Source organism: Bufo bufo, chromosome 9, assembly GCF_905171765.1.
Source record: "Bufo bufo chromosome 9, aBufBuf1.1, whole genome shotgun sequence".
NCBI classification, from domain to species: Eukaryota; Metazoa; Chordata; class Amphibia; order Anura; family Bufonidae; genus Bufo; species Bufo bufo.
The window spans coordinates 151,298,671-151,326,488 of record NC_053397.1 but is presented as its reverse complement, the minus strand read 5'-3'; the positions used below and the strand labels follow the sequence as shown (position 1 = coordinate 151,326,488).

Here is a 27,818-nt window from a genome sequence, read left to right as displayed (position 1 = left end):
TGCATTACAGTTGCATGCTGCAGAAGGGCATGGGAGCAATATCTCCCTGTCCCGCTGTTCCTTCTGACAGGCTTTAGGCCTAGTGCCTGCAGCCTATCAGAGGCCGGCGCAGGCGGTGCAAAAAACATCATCATCATCGCCGGGCCTGATGCGGGCAGCATATAGAGCGGGACACAGGCCAAAACAGGCCTACACCTCATCGCTGACAGTATGGAAGTATGGAAGTTTATTTTTTTTGCTGTTTGGTCGATATTGGGAAAGGGGGAGAGGAGAACTATGGGGGCCTCTACTGGGTGCACTATTTCGGGGGATTATATACTGGCACACATTATAAGGGACACTATGGGTAAGAGGAGCACTATAGGGGGATCTACTGGGGGCACTATGTAGGAACATTTTATGCTGGCAAACATCATGGGGGGACTATGGGGACATTAAATCAACTGGGAGCACCAATAGGGGGTATTTTTTGTATTGGCACACACAAGGGGGCATTGGCACACATTATAAGGACACTATGGGGACATTGGCTCTACTGGGAGCGCTGAAAGATTGTATTTTTTGTACTGGCACACAGTAGGGGGAATAGGCACACATTATAGAGGCACTAAGAGGAGGTATTTTTGTACTGGCATACATTATGGAGGCATTTTTGTACTGGCACACATTATGGGAGCATTTTTTGTACTGGAATAAACTATAAGGGTGCATTTTTTGCAGTGGCACTCATTATAATGCAAATTATAGGAGAGTCTTTTTTGTACTGGCTCACATTATAATTTTTTTTTTTTTTACTGGCTCACATTATAAGTACTGTTGAGTGCGAATATTCGAATATCAAATTTTTTTTGCGAATGTCGGCACTTCGATAATTTGCGAATATTTCGAATATAGTGCTATAAATTCGATATTTAGAATATTAGTTTTTTATTTTTTATTTTTTATTGTTATATTTTTTTCTTTCCCACTTCCCAAAAGTAGTTCTTACCTGTCCTTAGGATTCCTGGCTTCCTGGCTGCTCCAGTCAGTGCCCGTTGCCGCTTCTGACGACTTCCGTGCTCATGGAGCGTCCCCATCACCATGGGAACGTCTCCATACTAGAATGTACTGTCGGATTTGAGAATTACGTTGAAATCGCAATTCGATTAATTCAAGTTATAATAATCGAATTTTGATTTCAACTTAGCACTGCTATATTTCATATTCGTTAATTCTAGCCTAATATGGAATATAGCAGTGCTAAGTTGAAATCGCAATTCGATTATTATAACTTGAATTAATCGCATTGCTATTTCAACTTGGACCTGGTTTACTACGGTTGGCTTGGTAGAATTAGCGAATATGACGAATGTATTCGTCATATTCCTGAAAACGAAGATAACGAAGTATTCTCCATCTTCGTTTTAGCTCCATATTGGTCAACTTCGCTAATTCTAGCAATCAAATAGGAAAGTTGACTATAGAGACAGCTAAGTTTAATTCGCTATGCGATTATATTGCTTTTTTTTTTTTTTTTTTTAATTGAATAGTTTAATGCTTGATTATTATAATGATTCTATTTATAAAAAAAAATATATAAAGCAAAGTAATATAATCGCATAGCGAATTAAACACAGCTGTCTCTATAGTCAACCTTCCTATTTGATTGCTACAATTAGCGAAGTTGACGAATAGGTAGCTAAAACGAAGATGTAGAATACTTTGTTATCTTCGTTTTGAGGAATATGATGAATATATTCGTCATATTCGCTAATTCTACCAAGCCAACCATAGTAAACCAGGTCCAAGTTGAAATAGCAATGCGATTAATTCAAGTTATAATAATCAAATTGCGATTTCAACTTAGCACTGCTATATTCCATATTCATTAATTCTAGTCTAATATCATATTAGGCTAGAATTAACGAATATGGAATATAGCAGTGCTAAGTTGAAATCGAAATTCGAATATTATAACTTGAATTAATCAAATTGCTATTTCAACTTGGACCTGGTTTACTATGGTTGGCTTGGTAGAATTAGCGAATATGACGAATATATTCGTCATATTCCTCAAAACGAAGATAACAAAGTATTCTACATCTTCGTTTTAGCTCCATATCCGTCAACTTCGCTAATTCTAGCAATCAAATAGGAAGGTTGACTATAGAGACAGCTGTGTTTAATTCGCTATGCGATTATATTACTTTGCTTTTTTTTTTTATATAAATAGAATCATTATAATAATCAAGCATTTAACTATTCAATTTTTTTTTTTAAAAAGCTAAGTAATATTATCGTTTAGCGATTTAAACACAGCTGTCTCTATAGTCAACTTTCCTATTTGATTGCTAGAATTAGCGAAGTTGACGAATAGGTAGCTAAAACGAAGATGTAGAATACTTTGTTATCTTCGTTTTGAGGAATATGACGAATACATTCGTCATATTCGCTAATTCTAGATATCAAACCAATAGGAAAGTAGCCTTAAGTTAAAATCGCAATACGCGATTATTTAAATCGCATAATAATCGCGATAACTAGAATAATGACGAATATTCGATTTTGACGAATATGAAACAAATATTCTATTGAATATTCATGAATTTCGTCTAAATCGAATATGGCACCTGCCGCTCATCACTAATTATAAGGGGGCATTTTTCTACTGTCACACATAAGGAGAATTATTACTACTGGGGGGCATTATGGTGAGCTTTATTACTCCTGGGGGACTATAGGGAACAGGATTACTAGTATGGGCACTATGGGAGTATTATTATTTCTGGGGCACAGTGTAGACATTAGTAATTATGGGGGCACTTTAAGGGCACTATTACTACTACATGTGCTCTGGCAGAGAATTATTACTATTGCCGGGACTTTTGGGAGCACTATTACTGGTGGGTGGGGGCCCCCTGGCACAGAATCAGTTTAGCACAACTATTTTTGGGGGACAATATTTTTACACTATTAGTGTCAAGGACATTAGACTCTATTTGCTGGGTGCAGTTATTCTTTAGGGCATTCTGCAGTATAGTATAGGGAAGCACAGCTTGCACAGCATTGGGGGTGGCAGAATGGTGTGTTCAGAAGATGGGAGGATGAAGGGAAAGTAGGAAACTAAGATGTCTGTTTGTCAAACTCTGCAAAGACAAGAAAAGTCTGAAAAAAATCATCATCGTGGTCTGGTCTGAAAGGAGAACATGAGGAAAGAGAACATCTACATCAAAGGAGACGGTCACTGTCACTGTATTACCCTGTATGTTTTGTATTGCTGTATGTAATGTTAGGAAGGAAGAGGTTAGATTAAGAATTTAGCATGGGGGGGGGGGGGGGCTGTTTCAATTTCCACCTCAGCCAGAAGAAAGGCTAGGTGCACCCCTGCCTTTAACCTTTGGGTGCCCCAAAGAGAACTGTAACAGCATTTACCAACCCCCAGCAATCCAATCCATATCCGGATCAAGTGAAGAATATGTCCTCCTGGATTATTTATTTTTATTTATTTCAGTACGTTTCTTAATGAAATATAAACCTGCAATAAACTATGTACATCAATCATTAATTATCTCTAAAAATATTGGAAATAAATGAAAATAAGTAATCCAGAGGGACATGATCTTCACTCGATCCCAATATCCTTTAACTGTAACTCCCAGAGAACAAACTGGTGACAGCGACTGTCTATGAAGTCTAACATGCACTTTATTGCAGACACAGTGAGTGGCATTTATCAATGCCACTATTATGGTGTAAAAATGTCACAAATTATGGAGCACACTATATTAGCGCAATGATTTTCCATTCTATTGCCACATTTTAAATGTGGCAAGAAAAGAGGATGGGGCTTAGCAGGAGAAAGCGTACTTCCGAAACTGGAGAGGATCTATACCAGCTCATAGTAGTTAGCAGTAGTGATGGACGAACATCGGTCGGGGCGATTAGCGAACGTGATCAAATGTTTGTGAACCGCAAATTCGCAGCGGACCCCATTCACTTTAATGGCAGGCGAACCTGAAAAACCTTCAAGTCATATTTGCAGCCACCAAATACTTACTAGAAGTGCACAAATAGTCCCACAACATGGACAGTGACATACTAGAGGGGGGTCAATGACAAAAAATTCCCACAAAAATAATATGTATTTTGATCATGGGCCATTTTAATGCATCTTAAAGGGAAATTCTCAAAAATGTGCCCTGCTGGAGCCTAGAAATTTTTTGTTTAAGGCCACGGGAGTACAGGCCCTAAAAATTTGGCATTTACCTGACATAAAATAAATTGTGATTATGTGGCTCGAGGTATATTATTCGGTCACTGAATAACAATTTTACTGTAGCCCACTGGAGTACAGGCCCCAAACATTAGGCATTAACCGTACAGAAAATATCAAGTGATTATGTGGCTGGAGGTATATTAGGTGGTCATTGGATATCAATTTTACTGCAGGCCAGTGGAGTACAGGCCCCAAACATTAGGCATTCACCGGGCAGAAAAGATCAAGTGATTATTTGGCTGGAGGTATATTAGACGGTCATTGGATATCAATTTTACTGCAGGCCAGTACAAATACATGTCAAATACATATGTTTAAAAGAACTAAAAATATAAAATTAGATTAAAAACATGGCTAATGAAATCCCCCCCTTGAATAAACCCCAAATGATAATAGGTGAAATTCGATAATACGTGGTCGTCACAGGTGTTGAATTCCTCCGAGGCCCCAACAATTAGGCATTCACTGTACAGAAAACATCAAGTGATTATGTGGCTGGAGGTATATTAGGTGGTCATTGGATATCAATTTTACTGCAGGCCAGTGGAGTACAGGCCCCAAACATTAGGCATTCACCGTACAGAAAAGAACAAGTGATTATGTGGCTGGAGGTAAATTAGGCGGTCGCTGTATAACAATTTTACTGTTGGCCAGTTAGATTACAGGTCCCAAATATTATGCATTCACCGTACAGTAAAGATCAAGTGATTATGTGGCTGGAGGTATATTAGATGGTCAATGGATATCAATTTTACTGTAGGCCAGTACAAATACATGTCAAATACATATGTTTAAAAAAACTAAAAATATAAAATTGGATTAAAAACATGGCTAACAAAATCCCCCCTCTTGAATAAACCCAAGATGATAATAGGTGAAATTTGATAACACATGGTCATCACAGGTGTTGAATTCCTCCGAGGCCCCAACAATTAGGCATTCACCGTACAGAAAATTTCACTGATGGCGCCCTGGCTGCGACTGACCAATTTGTTGATCTCATTAAATGGCTGCAGAAGTCTGCATACATCACGCATGAGCAGCCACTGGCGCAGTGAAAAGAAACCAAGCTCCCCAGAACCTGTCCTGCTGCAGAGTTCGTACAGGTAGTCGTTAACGGCACGTTGATGCTGGATCAGCCTATCAAGCATATACAAGGTGGAGTTCCAGCACGTCGGGCTGTCACAAATTAGAAGTCTGACGGGCAGGTGGTGTCAGCAGGTAAATCAAACCCCTTAATCAGTATTTTGTGGAAGCAGGTATATCGCACCCCTCAATCAGTTTTTTTGTTTTTGTTTTGGGCAACAGGTATATCACACCAGTTTCAATTAGTTATTCCAATAGCGTTTGCCCCTCTATCTAGCTGCGGTATCTCAGCAGAACCGCACACAACTGCTGCACAATACCAATGCACTATAATATACTTTCTAAGTTAGAAGGTATATTATAGGTACAGTATATTACATCCCTCAATCAGTTTTTTTTTTGGGCAACAGGTATATGAAACCAGTTGCAATTAGTTATTCCAATTGCATTTGTCCCTCTATCTAGCTGCAGTATCTCAACAGAACCGCACACAACTGCTGCACAATACAAATGCACTATAATATACTTTATAACTCTATATTAGAAAGTATATTATAAGTATATCAAACTCCTCAGTATGTCACACCTATCGATAGCACACCTATACCATTCCTTAAAAGGACTTTTGTGGCCCTATTAGCTAGTTTTTGGTGTCCCTAACAGTCTGTCCCTGCTCCACACAGCAACCTCTCCCTACACTGGCAAAAAAACAGAATGTAAAATGGCGGCCAGATCAGGTTTATTTATAGGGGAGGGGGTATGTCCATGTGCTGAAACGTCTCAATTGGCTGTCCTTTCCCACCTGATGGATGTGTCATGGGTCAAAGTTAGGCACAATGCAAAAGAATATGGCACCGGCTGACATCGCCATATGTTTGCTTGTTCGGCGAACCGCGAACGAGCAAAGTTCGCCGCAAAACGACCGCTGGGCGAACCGCAAGGCCATCTCTAGTTAGCAGTAAGCTGGAGAGAGTTCGATACCCTAAGATCCAACGGGGCGGTTTAGCCCACCATAATAATGTGTACACTGTGAAATACACTGTAACATAGAAGAGACTGTCCTGTGGCTGGTGGCGATTGACAGTTAAGCCTGCTACACTGTAGGGGATATTTATCAATAATGGCGTATTTTGCACCAGAAAAATCCTCTACATCACAAATCAAAAGTGCTGATTATTTTACATCAATTATTTTACTTTGTCCTATTTTCAAAATGTGTCCTTAGTAATTGTAGGCTAATAATCAGTCATTTGATAAACAAATGCAACATCTTTTTTACGTTGAAGTGTTAAAATGAGAAATGTAATTGTATTTGCGAAAAATGCATCTGCGCTCAACTGATTTTGAACCTTGCAACTTCTTTAAAGCCGTTATGCCACATTTAAACGCTAAAATTGTGACTTTTAGAATAAAAATCACATCTATCTGATCTGCCATGCGTCTTTTTAATAATTTACTGTACACTACCACAAAAGTAAGCTTAATCTACAGCATTTTTCACCTTTTAGGATAAACATTTTCTGGCGTGTTTAATTCTTTCTGGTGAAAAATAAGGTGAAAACATTTGATATATTTGGTGCAACATGGTTAGTAACCCCTGTGAGTGTGAAAAAAGTCTGTCCTGTTGCTAGGGACAACTGCCTGGTACCAGTACCCTTTTTGTGAAGTATAAAGACTGTCCTGCTACCAGTGGCAGCTATCTGTACAGTATGGCAATTGCCCTTTTACCAGTGTTAGCCACCTGTAGAGAATAGGCACTGTACGGCTATCAGTAACTGCCTGAGGAGTATAGAGACTGCCCTACTACCATCAGTAACTGCCTGTGGAGTATAGAGACTGTCCTACTACCATCAGTAACTGCCTGTGGAGTATAGAGACTGCCCTACTACCATCAGTAACTGCCTGTGGAGTATAGAGACTGTCTTCCTACCATCAGCAACTGCCTGTGGAGTATAGAGAATTCCCTACTACCATCAGCAACTGTCTGTGAAGTATAGAGACTGTCCTCCTACCATCAGTAACTGCCTGTGGAGTATAGAGACTGCCCTACTACCATCAGCAACTGCCTGTGGAGTATAGAGACTGCCCTACTACCATCAGTAACTGCCTGTGGAGTATAGAGACTGCCCTACTACCATCAGCAACTGTCTGTGGAGTATAGAGACTGCCCTACTACCATCAGTAACTGCCTGTGGAGTATAGAGACTGCCAAACTACCATCAGTAACTGACTGTGGAGTATAGAGACTGTCCTCCTACCATCAGTAACTGCCTGTGGAGTATAGAGACTGTCCTCCAACCATCAGCAACTACCTGTGGAGTATGGACACAGCCCTACTACCATCAGTAACTTCCTGTGGAGTATAGAGACTGCCAAACAACCATCAGTAACTGACAGTGGAGTATAGAGACTGTCCTGCTACCATCAGTAACTGCCTGTGGAGTATAGAGACTGCCCTACTACCATCAGCAACTGCCTATGGAGTATAGAGACTGTCCTCCTAGCATCAGTAACTGCCTGTGGAGTATAGAGACTGTCCTCCTACCATCAGCAACTACCTGTGGAGTATAGACACAGCCCTACTACCATCAGTAACTTCCTGTGGAGTATAGAGACTGTCCTCCCACCATCAGTAACTGCCTGTGGAGTATAGAGACTGTCCTAATACCATCAGTAACTTCCTGTGGAGTATAGAGACTGTCCTCCTACCATCAGTAACTGCCTGTGGAGTACAGAGACTGTCCTCCTACCATCAGCAACTGCCTGTGGAGTATAGAGACTGCCCTACTACCATCAGTAACTGCCTGTGGAGTATAGATAATGCCCTACTACCATCAGTAACTGCCTGTGGAGTATAGAGACTGTCCTCCTAGCATCAGTAACTGCCTGTGGAGTATAGAGACTGTCCTCCAACCATCAGCAACTACCTGTGGAGTATGGACACAGCCCTACTACCATCAGTAACTGCCTGTGGAGTATAGAGACTGTCTTCCTACCATCAGCAACTGCCTGTGGAGTATAGAGAATTCCCTACTACCATCAGCAACTGTCTGTGGAGTATAGAGACTGTCCTCCTACCATCAGTAACTGCCTGTGGAGTATAGAGACTGCCCTACTACCATCAGCAACTGCCTGTGGAGTATAGAGACTGCCCTACTACCATCAGTAACTGCCTGTGGAGTATAGAGACTGCCCTACTACCATCAGCAACTGTCTGTGGAGTATAGAGACTGCCCTACTACCATCAGTAACTGCCTGTGGAGTATAGAGACTGCCAAACTACCATCAGTAACTGACTGTGGAGTATAGAGACTGTCCTCCTACCATCAGTAACTGCCTGTGGAGTATAGAGACTGTCCTCCAACCATCAGCAACTACCTGTGGAGTATGGACACAGCCCTACTACCATCAGTAACTTCCTGTGGAGTATAGAGACTGCCAAACAACCATCAGTAACTGACAGTGGAGTATAGAGACTGTCCTGCTACCATCAGTAACTGCCTGTGGAGTATAGAGACTGCCCTACTACCATCAGCAACTGCCTATGGAGTATAGAGACTGTCCTCCTAGCATCAGTAACTGCCTGTGGAGTATAGAGACTGTCCTCCTACCATCAGCAACTACCTGTGGAGTATAGACACAGCCCTACTACCATCAGTAACTTCCTGTGGAGTATAGAGACTGTCCTCCCACCATCAGTAACTGCCTGTGGAGTATAGAGACTGTCCTAATACCATCAGTAACTTCCTGTGGAGTATAGAGACTGTCCTCCTACCATCAGTAACTGCCTGTGGAGTACAGAGACTGTCCTCCTACCATCAGCAACTGCCTGTGGAGTATAGAGATTGCCCTACTACCATCAGTAACTGCCTGTGGAGTATAGATAATGCCCTACTACCATCAGTAACTGCCTGTGGAGTATAGAGACTGTCCTCCTAGCATCAGTAACTGCCTGTGGAGTATAGAGACTGTCCTCCAACCATCAGCAACTACCTGTGGAGTATGGACACAGCCCTACTACCATCAGTAACTTCCTGTGGAGTATAGAGACTGTCCTCCCACCATCAGTAACTGCCTGTGGAGTATAGAGACTGTCCTCCTACCATCAGCAACTGCCTGTGGAGTATAGAGACTACCCTTCTACCATCAGCAACTGTCTGTGGAGTATAGAGACTGTCCTCCTACCATCAGTAACTGCCTGTGGAGTATAGACTGTCCTACTACCATCAGTAACTGTCTGTGGAGTATAGAGAGTGTCCTCCTACCATCAGTAACTGCCTGTGGAGTATAGAGATTGTTCTCCTACCATCAGTAACTGCCTGTGGAGTATAGAGATTGTCCTACTACCATCAGCAACTGCCTGTGGAGTATAGAGACTGCCCTACTACCATCAGTAACTGCCCGTGGAGTATAGAGACTGCCCTACTACCATCAGTAACTGCCTGTGGAGTATAGAGACTGCCCTACTACCATCAGTAACTGTCTGTGGAGTATAGAGACTGTCCTCCTACCATCAGTAACTGCCCGTGGAGTATAGAGACTGTCCTACTACCATCAGTAACTGCCTGTGGAGTATAGAGACTGTTCTCTTACCATCAGTAACTGCCTGTGGAGTATAGAGACTGTCCTACTACCATCAGCAACTACCTGTGGAGTATAGCAATGAACCATCCAGAGAGTGGGTTACTGTGTCATGGTCATAGGCCATGGACATAAGTTTGTGATCCACTTATATACCAATAGTCATGCAATAAGTAGTAATGCATATGACAAGAACTTTAATTGTGAAGCACAAGATGAAGCTAACATCTTACCTCCCCAATCATTCCATTCCATGTGCCATTAATTTTCTTCCCATGCTTGCCGTTAGTTACCAAATACAGATCGTAGGTAAATTTCACAGTTTTAGCTATTTTCTTCAGGATATCAATACAGAACCCCTTGCAGCATCTCTTGATGTAGTTTCCTCCTTCTTCTGTACGGTTCCTAATGGTCAAAACAAGATTAACATAAGAGGCTGGAAGATTGACAAGTTCCCCTAAGTCACAGCAAATTTATATGTTCTAGGGGTTTCCACCAAAAGGTCTCTTTTAGCAACCTCACAATACAGCAATTCTATTCTGAGTTTAGTTCATTTACTCTTTCTAAGTACTCTTCTTCTGTCTGTACTTAATTGCTTCCAAGTCAACAACATCATCATCACGTGTAACCTACAAAAGGACAGGAAAAAAAAATCACAATTAGTTTTTTTTTTGTTTCTGTACTAGTGGTTTTCCAGGACCATATCGGACCAAAACTACACAGATTCATCCGCTGTGCCTGGATACTGCAATGCTACTCCATTCACTAGAATGATTAGCACTGCTAGCATGGCCACTACACAGTGAATAGAGCCTTGTAGTTCTGGTGCTGAAGCCTGTGAAAACAGCCGATTGGTGGAGATGCAAGGAGTCTAATCCCCACAGATATGAAATTGATGACCTATCGTAAGCAAGTCCTGGAAAACCCCTTTTAAAGCAAATCTGTCACCATAATCCTGGACTATTATGTGCAGTATTACATGAGTCCAGATCACAATTTTTTTTATTTTTGTACTGCCCCATTACCAGCACTCAAAGCTGCACTGAAATACATTGTGAAGACTGCAGTGCATGCACAGTCATTCATCCATTATGTTAGCACAGCAGTGCTGGATTACGGTATGTATTTCAGTGCAGCTTTGAGTGCTGACATAGGGGACTGTGGGGTGGTAGGAAAATTAAAAGGTAGTGATCTGGAGTCCTTATCTACAGTAAGATAATATCATTTTGCAGATTGTAGTCCAAGGTTATGGCAGCAGGCTCCCTTTAAAAGTATTGCTCCATTGGTCCTCTATGTGAGATGTGCCTCCAACTGTACAGTATGTACATTAGATCTCAGAACTGATGTTGTGCATTACCTTTAAATTATATTAAAATTGGAGTTTTATATCTGTGAGAATGCAAGTCTCACTGCTTGATTGCTATGCATGTAAACAATTAGTGCAGGTTTTATAGTTCTCAGACTAGTATAGACTTATTAGTTGTGACGTTCAATTCTCTATTACAACATATCATTTGGCTTAGGCCTCCTGCAACAAACGTTTTTTTTTTTCATTTCCGTTCCGTTTTTTGCATCCCATATATGGAACCATTCATTTCAATGGATCCGCAAAAAAAAGGAAGGTACTCCGTATGCATTCCGTTTCCGTATTTCCATATTTCCTTTCCGTTTAAAGATAGAACATGTCCTATTATTGCCAGCAAATCACGTTCCATGGCTCTATTCAAATCAATAGTTCAGCAAAAAAAAAAACGCTATGCATACGGAATGCATCCATATGTCTTCCGTATCCATTACGTTTTTGCGAAACCATCTATTGAAAATGTTATGCCCAGACCAATTTTTTTATGTACTTACTGTTTAAACATTATTGTATGCTTCCGTTTACGTTTGTGATCTGCAAAAAAACGGATCGCAAACGGAAATCAAGTGGAAAAAACGTAAACGAAACGGAAACACTACTGAAAGAAAAAGACGGAAAAATGGATCAGATTAAAACGGACAGCAAAACCATATGGTCGTGTGCAGGAGGCCTTAGGCTGTGGGCAGCATGGTGGCTCAGTGGTTAGCACTGGTGCCTTGAAGTGCTGGGGTCCAGGTCAAATTTGACCAGGCACAACTTCTGCATGGAGTTTGTATGTTCTCCCCGTGTTTGGGTGGGTTTCTTCTGGGTACTCCAGTTTCCTCTCGCACAAAATATATACAAATTTACTTCCTACAAAATTGACTCTAATGTGTGTTGGGGTTGAGCACCTATATGGCAGCCACTGACTTCACAGAGAGTTGCCCCAGCCATACAACTATTCCTGTGCTTTGGGGCCGTGTGAGAAAAGCGCATTACAAATGATTGCCATTGTATATATGGACGTTATACAGCCCTGTACAAGTTCCAAGCAGTATGGCACTGTAATGATGCACCCAAAGATTTTTCAGGGACATTGCTTTACCTCTAATTTCATACAGGGAGACAGAGTCTTTGCTGCTGGATAACATAGACATATGTCGCTACATAGAGCATCATACTTCAGAGCATGGTGTCCCTGTGCTTATGTAGCGCAGAGGTGCGGGGGACTATGTTGCCAGCATACAGACTCTTGGAATCACTAACTTCACAAAGCAGCTATTACATACATGCAGCGATCTCATCCTCAGTATGGGGAGGAGCGATCGCTAATGCCATCTTCATGCTCATCCTCATACTGACTTGTTTTTTTGCTGGCAGCAGATCGTGTTTACACCGCACGATCTGCAGTCAGCAAACAACGATTTTAATGTGCACACAAACGATCGGATTACCTGACGAACAAGTGTTTCTCTCATTCATCGGGTAATCCGCAGTACATTTACACCGCCAGATAGTCGCTAACGAGCGTTCCGATGAATGCTCAGTAGGCATTATATTTAGGATTCTCGGCCTGTGTAAAGGGCCCTTTACTATTGAGTCAACCGGACAAACATCTCTCACACCATTCCAACTGTATTTGAGTAGATGCTATCTGCATGATGTATGGCACTGGCCATATGAAATCAAACCTTCTTTTTATCTCCTTTTTTGCTGTCATGTATACAATAATGAAGATCTGATGCCCATCTGATACAACATGAAGATTACAGATCCTATGGGTAATCTTTGATATTTCCAAGGTGATATACAGTACAAGTGAGAGCCTTGAATTCAGAACAAAGTTGTTTGTCACTTCACATCCTGGCATATGCCTCCTGATATGATAACATCTCAGCTACGACATAGGGCATGTCTGTAACTGTCAGCCTGATTTTTCCAGTGTTCAGAGCGCATAAAGCAGTCTCTATCATATAGTCAGAGTGAAAAGATGGTGCAAAGGTCAGCTTTATTCCTTATAGTAAAGGGAACACAGACTGGAGCTTTGAAGGTCTCTGAGGATGTCACACGGTGAAGCATTCCCGTCTACATTAGCTGCTATTTAAAGCAACAATCCATCAAAGACTTGAAAAATGTACAAGACTTTTGACTAAACACACTCACAAGGCAATATGGTCACATTTGCAATTCTGAGATAAAAGCATCAAATGAACATTGGGATGGATTATCCCAGTATGCATTTTTTTAAATTTTAGCTTGAGTAACCACTTTAAAACATTTTAGACCATATTAAAAGAGATATTTCTTAATACTGGCACATCATACGACTGGTGAGCAGATATCTGTTACTCTTGCAGCATTCACACTTTCACATGTTCTGGTGAAGTACACCAATAATACCAGACTGGAAGACCCACTTTTCAAAATGAGGTTCAGGTTGATAAATATGGAGCTAGTACAAAACTGGCATTATTAGATCTGCTCCTTCTACTAATGGGTGTCAGTGATATGCCATTAATATCCCAGAGAGGAATACACCTTTAAAGAGGATCTGTCACCATTGTTATCTAGGTGACAATTATAGACAAACTAAATCTAACTAAACTAATAAAATTCAAACTGTTGTACTATTAATGTCTTTTATCATAAAACATTGAGTAAACATTACAGGGAGAAATAGTAAACCCTTGCATTTAATAACAAGTATATCCACATTAGCAGCAATCACCTCCACCAAATGTTTTCTGTAGCTGAAAATAAGATTTACAAAACTTTGAGGAGGAATTTTAGACCATTCCCCCAGAAAATGTATTTCAGTTCATTAATATTTCTGGATGGTTTCTGTGCACAGCCCTCTTTAGGTCATAGAGTGAAGATCAGGCCTCAGACCACAATTTATTAGCAGTCAATGCAGAAATCCAGGTGATTCCTAAGGGTTCATCTCTTTTATTGCAACTGTACAAGATGAAAAAGATAGCAGGCTGTACACTATAGTTGTTGTTTTTTTGTGGTCTCTTGGATTAAAACTGTTATAGTATATATGTCTGATATGGAGGAAGAATAAATGAATATAGTGAGTATATAATGTGGTTGTCATATGAGAGTGATTTTAGGCAAGATAGGGGAGATTTATCCAAACTAGTCGAAAGGAAAAATGGTTTTGTTGCGCCTAGCATCCAATATGTTTCCATCTCTCATTTTTTTAGAGCTCCATTGGAAAATAAAAGGATCGATCTGATTGGTTGTTATGGACAACTAAACCAGTTTTCCCTTGCACCAGTTTTGATAAACCTCCCCCAATGTGCTAAGAAAAAAAAGAAAAGGAATTCCCTTTTAGAGTAGCTGTTTTCTATTTGTGGCTTGACTTACGCATTTTGAAGGGCCTGTCTTTTTTTTTAAAATGGAAGGGAAAGTGTGATAATAATAGAATAAAATATGCTTCTGCAAATAAGAAAATCAGTTGAATTGGGCAAAATAATTCATGTTCAATAATAATATATTATATTAAAAGCAAAATTATGCTTCATATCAATTACTGCTATTCTATTAATGAAAATAATGAGTGTTAGGCTTTTTCTGTTTACAACCAACACAAGCATACTCATAATTATGGCTTTTATTAACAATTATTTGGTTAGTCATATAAATCATAGAGTATTATAATATCCTGTAGTGTTGAGCATGAATATTAGAATAGCAAATTTTTGTCGCGAATATCGCCACTCGAGTATTCGTGAATATTTAAAATATAGTGCTATATATTCGTTATATTGAATATTCAGCATTTTATTGCATCTGAACACATGATTCCTCTCGCATTCTTGCTTGTGGGCCAATGAGAAGGAAGCAATGTCAAGTTCACAACAATACTTAGTGCACCAATCAGTAATCTGTAGTCAGACCTGCTAAAATGTGAAGTTGCACGTAGTGCGAAAAAATATTCTAATCACTGCCGATTAGCGCAATCGCGAATATATTAGAGCACTTGACTCTATCTGCATATAAAGCTATTCTAATGTTCTGCCGTGCCAACCATTTTCTCCCGTCTCAGGAAAATTATACCAGCTTAAAGCTGTAGCCAAAGTGACCCACGCCTGTATTTCGTGTTCCGAATTTGCATTACGCGATTTTTACATTGCCGATTTTTCACATTCAATAAAATCTCGAATTCTACAAAATATTTGTGAAATATTGTGAATTCGAATATAGCCCCTGCCGCTCATCACTAATACCCTGTATGTTTTTTTTTTTAATCGTCAGGGGCAGTTTTATAATAAAAATAATAATAAAAAAATTATACTTACTATCCTGAACCCTCTCCATTCCAGCACCACCACTCCTCTCCTCCTCGCTGCTGTAGCCATGCAACTTGCAGGATAACAGGCTGAACTAGATGGCCAAATGTCTCTTTTAGGCCTTATAAACTATGTTACTATGTGTAGTGCTGCCACCCGCTGGCCTATTTTGGAATAAACTTGTGATAGGACTGGTAGCCTTGTACAGGTTCAGGCGTATCACCACTAAGTAGTGCCTTCCCTTATCTCCCGTTCCAGCAGACCTCCCAGGGAAAGCCACATCAGATGCCATGATGGGGGGGGGGTCAAATGTCTACGATTGGCGTTTTCGCTGATCACAGTAATTTTCCCTGGGTGTCTACTTTGTGAAACAGAAAGTATCCAGCAGCTATGGTACTGCTCAGGAGCAGGAGCTATCTTTAAAGAGATAACATCCGCCATATATGTGCAGCGGATGTCATCAAGGGGTTAAGGACACAGAGCGATTATTGATACATTTGGCATATATTAAGGCAAAACTGTCTTCCCCTCATGACAAATTTACCCCCAGTATGTCTACCTCAAGTTTAGTCACTAACAATGTGCTATGTCACACAATTATAGTTTGTTGCTTTGTTATTCATAATAGAATCTGCGATCGAGTTCTATGTAAATAGATTTAACTTTTTCATTCCAGAGAAAAGTCAGACTTACTTCATTGCAAACACCTATGGTGCTCTGAGGAGACTATTGACTTTGTACTGAAAAGGTTAATCAATAGATCTTAAAGCTATGCTTCATTAGCTGCTGTTGAGGAATTGTTAGACAGCTTGACAAAATCCATGAATTTTAAAGTGGAACCATGCTTTTAAATAAAAATAAGTTTACAACTTTAAATATATAATTTTTAGTGTTGATCGAGCACCAAAGTGCTCGGGTGCTCTGGCCGAACACATTGGGATGCTCTATCGAGCACCCCAGTATAATGGAAGTCAATGGGAGAACCCAAGCATTAAACCAGGCACCCCCTGCTCTGAAGAACGGAGGGTGCCTGGTTCATAGGAAAAGGTCAGAAATTGATGGAAACATCACCAAAATGGTTCTGGAACAGCATGGGGAGGATGTCTGGATGCATCTTGGACTCCCAGGTCACTGCTGGGAACGATGTTGTGCGAGTAGTATGCCACTTTTACAGACTGATAATAATATGCACAAAACCAAAGATAAAATCGATTTTACTTGCATATAAAGTGCAAGTTCTGCCAAAAATTACAAGAAAGAGGAACTCCAATACAACCTGTATATCACATAAAGGTGGACCTCATTCACATTGTGGTACAACTGTTCATGTAGTGGGACTCCTACACTTATAAAGCCTATGCACTAAGTGAAATGGCTGCCAAAAATTACAAGGAATCGGCACTCCAATACACCCTTTGTTACACATAAAGGAGGAAATCATACACATCCATGAAAAATTATGATTGATGGTCTGCTGGTGACCCTCTAAAACATTTGGAGCAAGGGCCTGCTGATCTGCCCATCTAAAACATTAGGGGCGAGGGCCTGCTGCTGAGCTGACACTCTAAAACATTATGGGTAAGGGTCTGCTGCTGAGCTGACCATCGAAAAAATTATGGTTGAGGGCCTGCTGCTGAGCTGACCATTTAAAAAATTATGGGAGAGTGCCTACTGCTTAGCTGACCATTGAAAAAATTTACAGTGTTCAAAGCAGGCTGGGACGCCTGAATACTTCAGCTAGGAATAATGGAATAGGACTCCGGTTCTATTTTGTTGGTTTTCAGAACTAAGACCATGATTAAGAGGGACGAATGGGGGCATCCGTATTGCGCCTCTAGAGGTGAAATTCTTGGACCGGCGCAAGACAAACCAAAGCGAAAGCATTTGCCAAGAATGTTTTCATTAATCAAAAATGAAAGTCGGAGGTTCGAAGACGATCAGATACCGTCGTAGTTCCGACCATAAACAATGCTGACCGGCGATCCAGCTGCGTTATTCCCATGATCCGCTGAGAAGTTTCCGGGAAACCAAAGTCTTTGGGTCCCCGGGGGAGTATAATTGCAAAGCTAAAACTTAAAGGAATTGACGGAAGGACACCACCAGGAGTGGAGCCTGCGGCTTAATTTGACTCAACACGGGAAACCGCATCTGGCCCAGACACGGAAAGGATTGACAGATTGATAGCTCTTTTTTGATTCTGTGGGTGAAGGTGCATGGACGTTCTTAGTTGGTGGAGCCATTTGTCTGGTTAATTCCGATAACGAACGAGACTCCTCTGTGATAACTAGTTACGCGACCCCCGGCGGTGATGATTCTGTTGACCAGACTCTTGGATAGTGAGACTGGACTTGTAGGTGAGGGAATGCAGGTGAGCGGACCCTGTAAAACATTATATGAGTGGGCCTGCAGGTAAGCTGACCCTGTAAAAGATTGTAGGTGAGGGCCTGCTGGTGAGCTGACCCTCTAAAACATTATATGCGAGGGCCTGCAGGTTAGCTGACCCTGTGAAAGATTTTAGATGCGGGCCTGCAGGTGAGCTGACCCTGTAAAAGATTGTAGGTGAGGGCCTGCTGGTGAGCTGACCCTCTAAAAGGTTGTAGTTGAAGGCCTGCTGGTGAGCTGACCCTCTAAAAAATTATATGCGAGGGCCTGCTGGTGAGCTGACCCTGTAAAACATTATATGCAAGGGCCTGCTGGTGAGCTGACCCTGTAAAATATTGTAGGTGCGGTCCTGCTGGTAAGCTGACCCTGTAAAAGATTTTAGGTGCGGGCCTGCTGGTAATCTGACCCTGTAAAAGATTGTAGGTGAGGGCCTGCTGGTGAGCTGACTCTCTAAAAAGGTTGTAGGTGAGGTCCTGCAGATGAGCTGGCCCTCTAAAACATTATATGTGAGGGTCTTTAGGTGAGCTGACCCTGTAAAAAATTATATGCAAGGGCCTGCTGGTGAGCTTACCCTGTAAAACATTATATGCGAGGGCCTGCTTGTGAGCTGACCCTGTAAAAGATTTTTGGTGAGAGCCTGCTGGTGAGCTGACCCTGTAAAACATTGTAGGTGAGGGCCTGCTGGTGAGCTGACACTCTAAAAAATTATATGCGAGGGCCTGCAGCTTAGCTGACCCTATAAAACATTATATGCGAAGGGCATATATGTAAGGGCATTATATGCGACAAATAAGCATGTTGAAATGATGGAAGAGGAGGAGGAGGATGAGAAAAGGAAGATTCAACCATATACCCTTGTTTGTGGTGGAAGGGGTGCATAGGAATGCAGTGTATTCAGTACATTATAAACAACAAATTTAAAGAGCCTTTATGTTCATCAGCTTTCCTCTGGAGGAGTGGAGAAGTCATGGTCAATCCAGGCCTTGTTCATTTTTATGAGTCAACCTGTCAGCATTTTCAGTTGACATGACAGGCGGATACGCTTATCTGTTATAATGCCACAGCAGCACTAAATACCCGCTCAGACAAAATGCTGGCTGCAGGGCAGGCCAGCACCTCCAAGGCGTAGAGCGGCAGTTTGTGCCATGTGTCCAGCTTGGACACCCAGTAGTTGTATGGCACTGAGGGATCAATGAGGACGCTGACACGGTCTGCTATGTACTCCTTCACCATCTTCCAAAATGTTTCCCTCCTTGTGACACTAGGCCGTGCATCAGGGTGAGAGTGCTGGCGGGGTGAAATGAAACTGTCCCAGGCATTGGAGAGTGTTGCCCTGCCTCTGTTGGAACTGCTGTGTGTTCCCCTCGTCTCCCCTCCTCGGTTGGCCAAGGAACTATGAACTTTGCCGGCAGAGTTGTCATATGGAAATTTTTGGAGCAATTTTTCAACAAGGATCTTCTGGTATTGCACCGTTTTGCTCGTCCTCCACACCAGAGGAATGAGAGATGAGAAGTTATCTTTGTAGCGGGGGTTGAGAAGGGTGAACAACCAGTAATCTGTGTTGTCTAAAATGCATATAACGCGCGGGTCGTGGGAAAGGCAGCCTAACATGAAGTCAGCCATGTGTGCCAGAGTAACAACAGGCAAGACTTCGCTGTCGTCATCAGGAGGATCACTCAATCTCCTCATCCTCTTCCTGCTCTTCTGCCCACCCACGCTGAACAGATGGAATTAAACTTTCATGGGTACTACCCTCTGTAGCGGAGACAACCGTCTCCTGCTCCTCCTCCTCTTCATCGTCCAATTCGTGCCGAGAAGACGAACTGAGGGTGGTCTGGCTATCACCCTGTGTAATGTCTTCCACCGTTTCCACCTCTTCCACATGCAAAGCGTCTGCCTTCATTGTGAGCAGCGAGCGTTTGAGTAGACACAGAAGTGGGATGGATACGCTGATAATAGCGTTATCACCACTCAGCGTCTGTGTTGATTCCTCAAAGTTTCTTAAAACCACACACAGGTCAAACTTCCATGCCCACTCCTCGCTTGTGAATAGCGGAAGCTGATTGGGAAGGTGACGACCATGTTGCAGCTGGTATTCCACTACTGCCCTCTGCTGCTCATAAAGCCTGGCCAACATTTGGAACGTGAAGTTCCAGCGTGTGCTAACGTCACACAACAGCCATTGAGCTGACAATTTCCAGCGCTGCTGCAGCGTTGACAGACCGTCTGAAGCTGTTGATGACTTGTGGAAATGTGCACACACGCGGAGGCAAACTGGGGTAGGTTTTGAGAGACCTCTGAACCACTAAGTTTAAGACATGGGCTAGGCATGGGATGTGTGTGAGCTTGCCGAGCTCCAATGCCGCCACCAAGTTATGGCCATTATCAGACACAACCATGCCTGGTTCTAGGTTGAGTGGCGAGAGCCAGAGCTCAGTCTGGTCTCTTTTCTCCTGCCACAGCTCTGCGGCGGTGTGCTGTTTGTCCCCTAAGCATATCAGCTTCAGCTCGGCCTGTTGCCGCTTCCCCACTGCTTCGAGCTACCGACTTATGACTGACTAGTACAGCACGTGTATAATTCGGAGGTGGAAGTGGAGGAGGAGGTGGAGGAGGAGGAGAAGTGGGGGTTGGAGCCACTAACGTAGGTGCTGGTGGAAACCCTGATCGACGTAGGGCCCGCAATCCTTGGCGTTGGTAGCAGCTGTTCCATCCCAGGGTACGACTTGCTCCCGGCCTCCACAACATTCAACCAGTGTGCCGTCAGGGAAATATAGAGTCCCTAGCCGAATGCACTTGTCCATGTGTCCGTGGTTAAGTGGACCTTCCCAGTAAATGCATTGGTCAGGGCACGTGTGATGTTACATGTTGGCTGGGTACTACGTAATGCGGGACGGCTGCCGAAATCAGGCTGTGGAAGGCCTCAGTGTCCACAAGCCTAAATGGCAACTTTTCCAGGGCCAGTAATTTGGAAAGCTGCTCATTTAGTGCTTTCGCCTGTGGGTGTGTGGCTGGTTATTTGCGCTTGCGTTCAAATGCCTTGGTTAAGGACATTTGTATGCTGCGCTAGGACACGGAAGAGGATGTGGTCGCTGATGGTGCTTGCAAAGGTCCAGGTGCAGCGCGGGAGGCATCCGGGCCTGCGCCTTCGACAGGGGATTGGCCAGCACGTAACACAGGGTAAGAACAGGCAGTGGTGTGACCCACAGACACAGATTGTGGACCTAGGTGTTCGGCCCACCTATTAGAGTGCTTTGATGCCATGTGGCGGATCATGCTGGTGGTGGTGAGGTTGCTAGTGTTCTCGCCCCTGCTAATTTTTGTATGGCACGGGTTGCAAATTACAATTCTTTTGTTGTCTGAACTTTCCTCAAAAAAGTGGCAGACTGCGGAACACCTACCCCTTGGCAAGGGAGATTTCCGCAAGGGGGTGCTCCGGGGAACAGTTGCGGGCTTGTTTGGTGTGGCCCACATTCTCCCTTTTGCAACCCCACTGCCTCTTCCAGCCTTTTGCAGTGCAGCAGATCCCTTTCCCTCTGTACTGCTGTCCTCGCTCGGCATTCCACCTTCCCAGGTTGGGTCAGTGACTTCATCGTCCTCCACCTCCTCTTCCACTTCCTCACTCTGCTCATTCTCCTGACTTGATGACCTAACCACTACCTCAGTGATTGACAACTGTGTCTCATCCTCTTCATCAACCTCTTGAGAAATTAATTGCTGTTGAGTTATTGGCAACTGTGTCTCATCATCATCCACCACAGTAAACAGTAATTGCCATTCCCCACCGTCATCTTCTTGTGATTGTGGATGCTCAAGAGTTTGGGAATCAGGGCACAAGATCTGTCCCTCTTCAAGCGTGCTTGGCGAGAGGGCCAAATCAAGGAATGGCGCTGAAAAGAGCTCCTCGGAATATCCGAATGTGAGATCACATGTTTGCCCAGACTCTCCATGGTGGGAGGAAGAAAGATCAGGGTGAGGATTGGGTTGAGCAGACTCTTGGGTACGGAGACTGGACTTGGTGGAAGACAGGGTGGTGCTTAACCGACTGAAAGCATTATCTTATGCAATCCAACCAACCACCTGGTCGCACTGGTCTGACTTCAAGAGTGGTGTCCTGCACAAACCTGCAAACTGGGACATGAAGCTAGGTATTGTGGATGATTGTTTTTCTTTTGCTCTGTACAGTTCCACCGTGCCCAGGGCCACAGCCTCTGCATGCACCATCAGCATAACGGCCACTGCCCTGTCCCTTACTGCTCGCCTTCTTCATATTAAATGCTATATATGTAACGGGGTTCCGAGGGTGCACTCGGTCCCCCATTGCCCGCAGACCTGTTGCTTAGCTTTGGGAATGAGGATCTGGGTTTGACCTCATTCCCAGGGCGGCTTTACTAGCTGGGTGGCTCCCTGCTCCTAGTCTGCCTTGAGCGCCGAGCTGATCACTCGGTGCTCGACTGGTTGGTCTGTCGGTCATGTGACGCTGGCCACGTCACATGACCCTCACTCCCCACTATAAATACAGGCAGCCTGCTGGCCACAGGTTGCCTGTTAATTTAGGTTCCACCTGTGATTTGGTCTTTCCTGGCGTACTTACCTCCTGCTGAATTCCTGACGATCCTCTGCCTGATCCTTGTGTACTTTGCTACTATCCTGGTATTCTGACCCCGGCTTCCTCCTGACGTTCCTCTGCTAACTCCTTTGGTACTTCACGTCTCTCCTGGTATTTATGACCCCGGCTTCTCCTGACAATTCTCTGCTTGCTCCATTTGTACTTTGTAGCTTTCCTGGTATTGACTCGGTCCGTTCACGTCCTGTTGTTTATCTGTCTGTCATCCCTGCACTTATTCCAAGTTAGGGATTGCCGTCCAGTTGTCCCCTGTCATTAGGACTCGCGAGGCAAGTAGGCAGGGCCAGGGGTAAGGGTGGAGCGCAGTGGTCACTTCCCTCCCCCCTGTGTGTGTGTGTACGCAACCGTTACAATATAATATATATTGATGATGATCTGTCACACGTACAGTAGCGTAGGATTTGGAAGTGTATGCACAAACAAATTTAAAAAGGTATTTGGGATGTGGAAACGTCAGACAGGAGATATCCCGCAGATAATGTAAATACTGTTACCAGCGGCTAATGAAAAATTACAGGGAATGTCACAGGTATTTGGGATGAGGAAACGTTATACAGGAGAGGTACCACCAGTAATGTCACTGTCCGCAGCGTCTACGCAAAAAAGTACACTGTATGTCACAGATAATTTTTTTCAGCTCACACGTTGCACTGCAGATGTGGCGCTGGTAATGTCATTGTCCGCAGCAGACACAGTCTATGGAAAAAGTACACTGTATGTCACAGATATAATTTTTCAGTGCACACGTTACACTGCAGATGTGGTGCTGGTTATGTCACTGTCAGAAGCGGACACCGTCTATTGAAAAAGTACACTGTATGTCACAGATACATTTTTTTAACCGCACACTTTAAACTGGAGATGTGGCGCTCGTAATGTCACTGTCAGAAGTGATTTTAACAACTAAAAAATGATCCCTCAGGAGGTTGCGACGCTATATTTATTAATACTAAGAGGTTAAATGGTCCCTTGGACCTAAGCGTAACTATTTCATCCTCACTGACTAGTAAACATAAAATAACATCTTTATTAATCAATTTTTTTAAAGATACACTTATCACTTGGGAACTCACAAATTAAAATTCCTCAGGGAGATCAGGGTTCGGGATCAACCTTGTGCTTGTTACATTATACGTATCTATATTAGACTTGTCAGGGCGGAATTGTGCCACACCTTGAGTCTCAAATCTTTGCAAGAGTCTCTGAATCTCACACTGTCTGATTACAATTTCCCACTAGTGGGTCCCTGCCTGGTTGTCCCTGAAATAAAATCTTTAATCCTGCATCCCTAAATGTTTCGCCGTATACTCGGCGTCTTCAGGGGATGACATGCAGCTGTCAGAAGTGGACACCGTCTACAGAAAATGTACACTGGATGTCACAGACAAATTTTTTCTGCGCACAGATTACACTGCAGATATGGCGCTAGTGATGTCACTGTCCGCAGCAGACATCGTTTACAGAAAAAGTACACTGTATGTCACAGACATTTTTGGGATACACACACTTTACACAGGAGATGTGGCGCAGCTAATGTCACTGTCCGCAGCGGATACTGTCTATGGAAAAAGTACACTGTATGGCACAGATATGCGGGGCGGAGACTTGAGCATTATGCTTGGGCACATACAGTATTAGGCCGAATACCGCCATGTGCCGAGCATCAAGATGCTCAAGCCAAACTGGTGTTCAGCCGAGCATGCTCGATAATCACTAATAATTTTATGTCTCCGACAAGTGATATTCTTATTTAGATGAAACTTTAACTAGAACAGGGTAAAGGGGTTCTCCAGGCGTTAAACATTGATGTCCTATCCTTTGGTAGTGATTTGAACCCCTTCTAAATCAACAGAATGTAGTCAGAATGTAGGCAGCTGTGCCCGGTACTACAAGTCATCTCATTCACCCCAATGGGATTGGATGTGACAACTGACAAACTGGGGTACCAGGAAACCCATGGACACCCAATGGATATTAAGAATTCCCTCTTTAATCCTGCGTCGCGAATCATTTCGGCTATCACATTCTTTTTTAAGCATGCTAGGAAAAGGCTGCCATAAACAAAATGCTAGATCTAGTAATATCTAGCAATGCAGAGCTTGTGGGAAATCTCACTGTCCATGAAAACTTTGGTGACTGTGACCACAATATAATTATATTCCAAATAAACTGTAAAAAACTAACTTGGGTCAGTAGGGCAAAAACACTTAGGGGGTCATTTACTAAACTGAAATACGACTAAATCAGGCGTATTTCAGGTGCATATGGCGGCACACCGATTAGTTGCGCCTCTATCTGCGACTTCGCCAGTTCTAAAATTATGGGCGTGGCATGGGCAGGGAATATAATGAACAATTACGACCCTAGCTGGGAAGGGTTTCATAAATCATCAACAACTAAAGCCTAACCTCACTTGTCCCAGATTATAAAACTTAACTTTTAATAAAGTGTTTAAGAAATACTTAAATAACTGTGAGCTAAAGAGGATTAAAACTATCTGATGCCTAGTCTGTAGTGAGCTTGATGTGCTATAGTTGTTATGACCAATAGAGGTGCATTCCCCAGGTCACACACTTGCTAGCTATATAGCACTCAGTGCTTAAACTTCCTGTGTATGTTAATATAATTCAGCCACTATTCGCTATTGGAACTGTACTGATGCTAGACTGCACTTTTCACTTGGAACAGACAGGTTTCAGAAGCTAAAAAACACTAAACTCTGTCCCCCAACATGTTTAGCCAGCTAATCTGGCTTCATCAGGGGTTCCGGACAGCATTGCTCCAAGTCGCATTGGATAAGTGTCTACGAGCTTGCCACATCTTACCACTGGGATTTTTGCCCATTCCTCCTTGCAAAACAGCTCCAGCTCCTTCAACTTGGATTGCTTGACCTTGTGAACAGCAATCTTTAAGTCTGACCACAGATTTTCTGTTGGATTGAGATCTGGGCTTTGACTAGGCCATTCCAATACATTTACATGTTTCGCCTTAAACCACTCAAGTGTTGCTTTAGCAGTGTGTTTGGGGTCATTGTCCTGCTGGAAGGTGAACCTCCGTCCTAGCCTCAAATCACACACAGAGTGGTACAGGTTTTGCTCAAGAATATCCCTGTATTTAGCACCGTCCATTTTTCCCTCAACTCTGACCAGTTTCCCAGCCCTGGCTGTTGAAAAACATCCCCACAGCATGATGCTGCCACGACCTTGTTTCACTGTGGGGATGGTGTTCTTTGGGTGATGGGATGTGTTGGGTTTGCGCCAGACATAGCATTTTATTTGATGGCCAAAAAGTTCAATTTTAGTCTCATCAGACCAGAGCACCTTCCTCTATATATTTTGGGAGTCTGTCACATGCTTTTTCGCAAAATCACAATGTGCCTTTTTGTTTTTAGCTGAAAGTAATGGCTTTCTTCTTGCCACTCTGCCACAAAGTCTAACTCTATGGAGCGTATGGCTTATTTAAGTCCTATGTACAGATACTCCAGTCTCTGCTGTGGAACTCTGTAGCTCCCCCATGGTTACCTTAGGTCTCTGTGCTGCCTCTCTTATTAATGCCCCCCTTGCCCGGTCTGTGAATTTTGGTGGGCGGCCGTCTCTTAGCAGGTTTGCTGTTGTGCCATATTCTTTCCATTTGGTTATGATAGATTTGATGGTGCTCCTGGGGATCATCAAAGATTTGGATATTTTTTTATAACTTAACCCTGACTTTTCCACAACATTGTCCCTTACTTGTTTGGAGAGTTCCTTGGTCTTCATGGCAGTGTTTGGTTAGTGATGCCTCTTGCTTAGGTGTTGCAGCCTCTGGGGCCTTTAAAAAAAAGGTGTGTATATGTAATGACACATAATGTGACACTTAGATTGCACACAGGGGGACATCATCTCACTAATTATGTGACTTCTGAAGGTAATTGGTTGCATCAGAGCTTTTTATGGGCTTCCTAACAAAGGGGGTGAATACATACGCACATGCCAATTTTCTGTTTTCTATTTCTGAACAATAGTTTTATTTATATATTTTTCTCATTTCACTTCACCAACTTAGACTATTGTGTCCTGACCCATCACATAAAATTCGGATTAACAAAACATTGAACTTAAGGCTGTAATGTAAAAAATACAAAAAAAAGGGGGTGAATACTTTTGCAAGGCACTGCATAGGCATGTTTTTCTAGTCTACCTGCTACACTATTGATACTTTATCTGTTACATTACTGATTCAGTTAGGCTACATTCAAGCGACCGTAAGTGTTTTGCAGTCTGCTAATTGCGAATCCGTAAAACACGGATACCGGGTGTGTGCATTCCGCATTTTGCGGAACGGACAGGGCAAGCCCTATGATAGAAATGCTTATTCTTGTCCGCACAAGAATAGGACATGCTCTATATTTTTTGCGGGCCATGGAGTGGAACTATGGATGCAGATAGCACATGTCGTGCTGTCCTCATCTTCTTCGTCTGAATGCACCCTTACTGTACATTATGGCCAGCAGACAGTTGCCTGGGGCCTCAAAAAGAATGGGCAGTGGCAAAAATGTTGCTATAGCCGGAACAAGTAGCAGCAGAAGAAGGGTGGTGGTAGAAGCAGCCACAGCAACAGGCCAGAGCTGCCACTGACATCCAGCATTCGTGTTTTGACCAACAATATATATATATATATTGTTAGTATTGTGATTGGAACTGTATATTGAATCAATTATATGTGTGTTAACTTACAGTTCCACCAATTGCAAAGTAAAAATACAAATTGCAAGCTACAGTTGCAAACTGTGAACTAATACTAATACCATACTAACATATTGCAATCCAAATTGCATACAACCATACCAGATCATACTCAACCAATCTGCAAATAGTTACTGCTAACTGCATACCGCCATTTTGTGATATCTTTTCAACACGTGTTTTGTACATGGACTATCTGCTGCGGAGGCGGCAGTGTTATATATGAAGAAAAGTTGAAGTTAATAAAGTAGTTATTTTCAAGCATTTGGTGTGCTCTTTAAACCTACTGTTTCCATAGAACGGCGCTAGAGGAATTGCAGAGTAATAGACAGTCTGGTTAGACTAAAATTCAGAGATATCAAAATTATTCTAATGCCACAGCGCAAAAGGCACTTCATGGTGCTGCGCCTGCCACAGTGAGCAGATTGATATATAGGTTAATAGGAAAATATTCAGTATAAATTGTAATGAATTAATATAAATCTGTCACTTTCTATGGTTTGGAAGTGACAGATTCTATGGTTTGGAGTCA

General features: G+C 42.7%; 1 protein-coding gene across 1 annotated transcript in view; it reads right to left on the bottom strand.

Moving 5' to 3' along the window:
- The window catches only part of GRIN2B (glutamate ionotropic receptor NMDA type subunit 2B), a 638,757-nt gene that overhangs the window by 83,928 nt on the left and 527,011 nt on the right, over positions 1–27,818 (bottom strand). Inside the window, exon 5 of the mRNA XM_040408303.1 lies at positions 10,156–10,327. Coding sequence (XP_040264237.1) covers positions 10,156–10,327 — 172 coding nt within the window. The remainder of the gene's footprint in view (positions 1–10,155; positions 10,328–27,818) is intronic.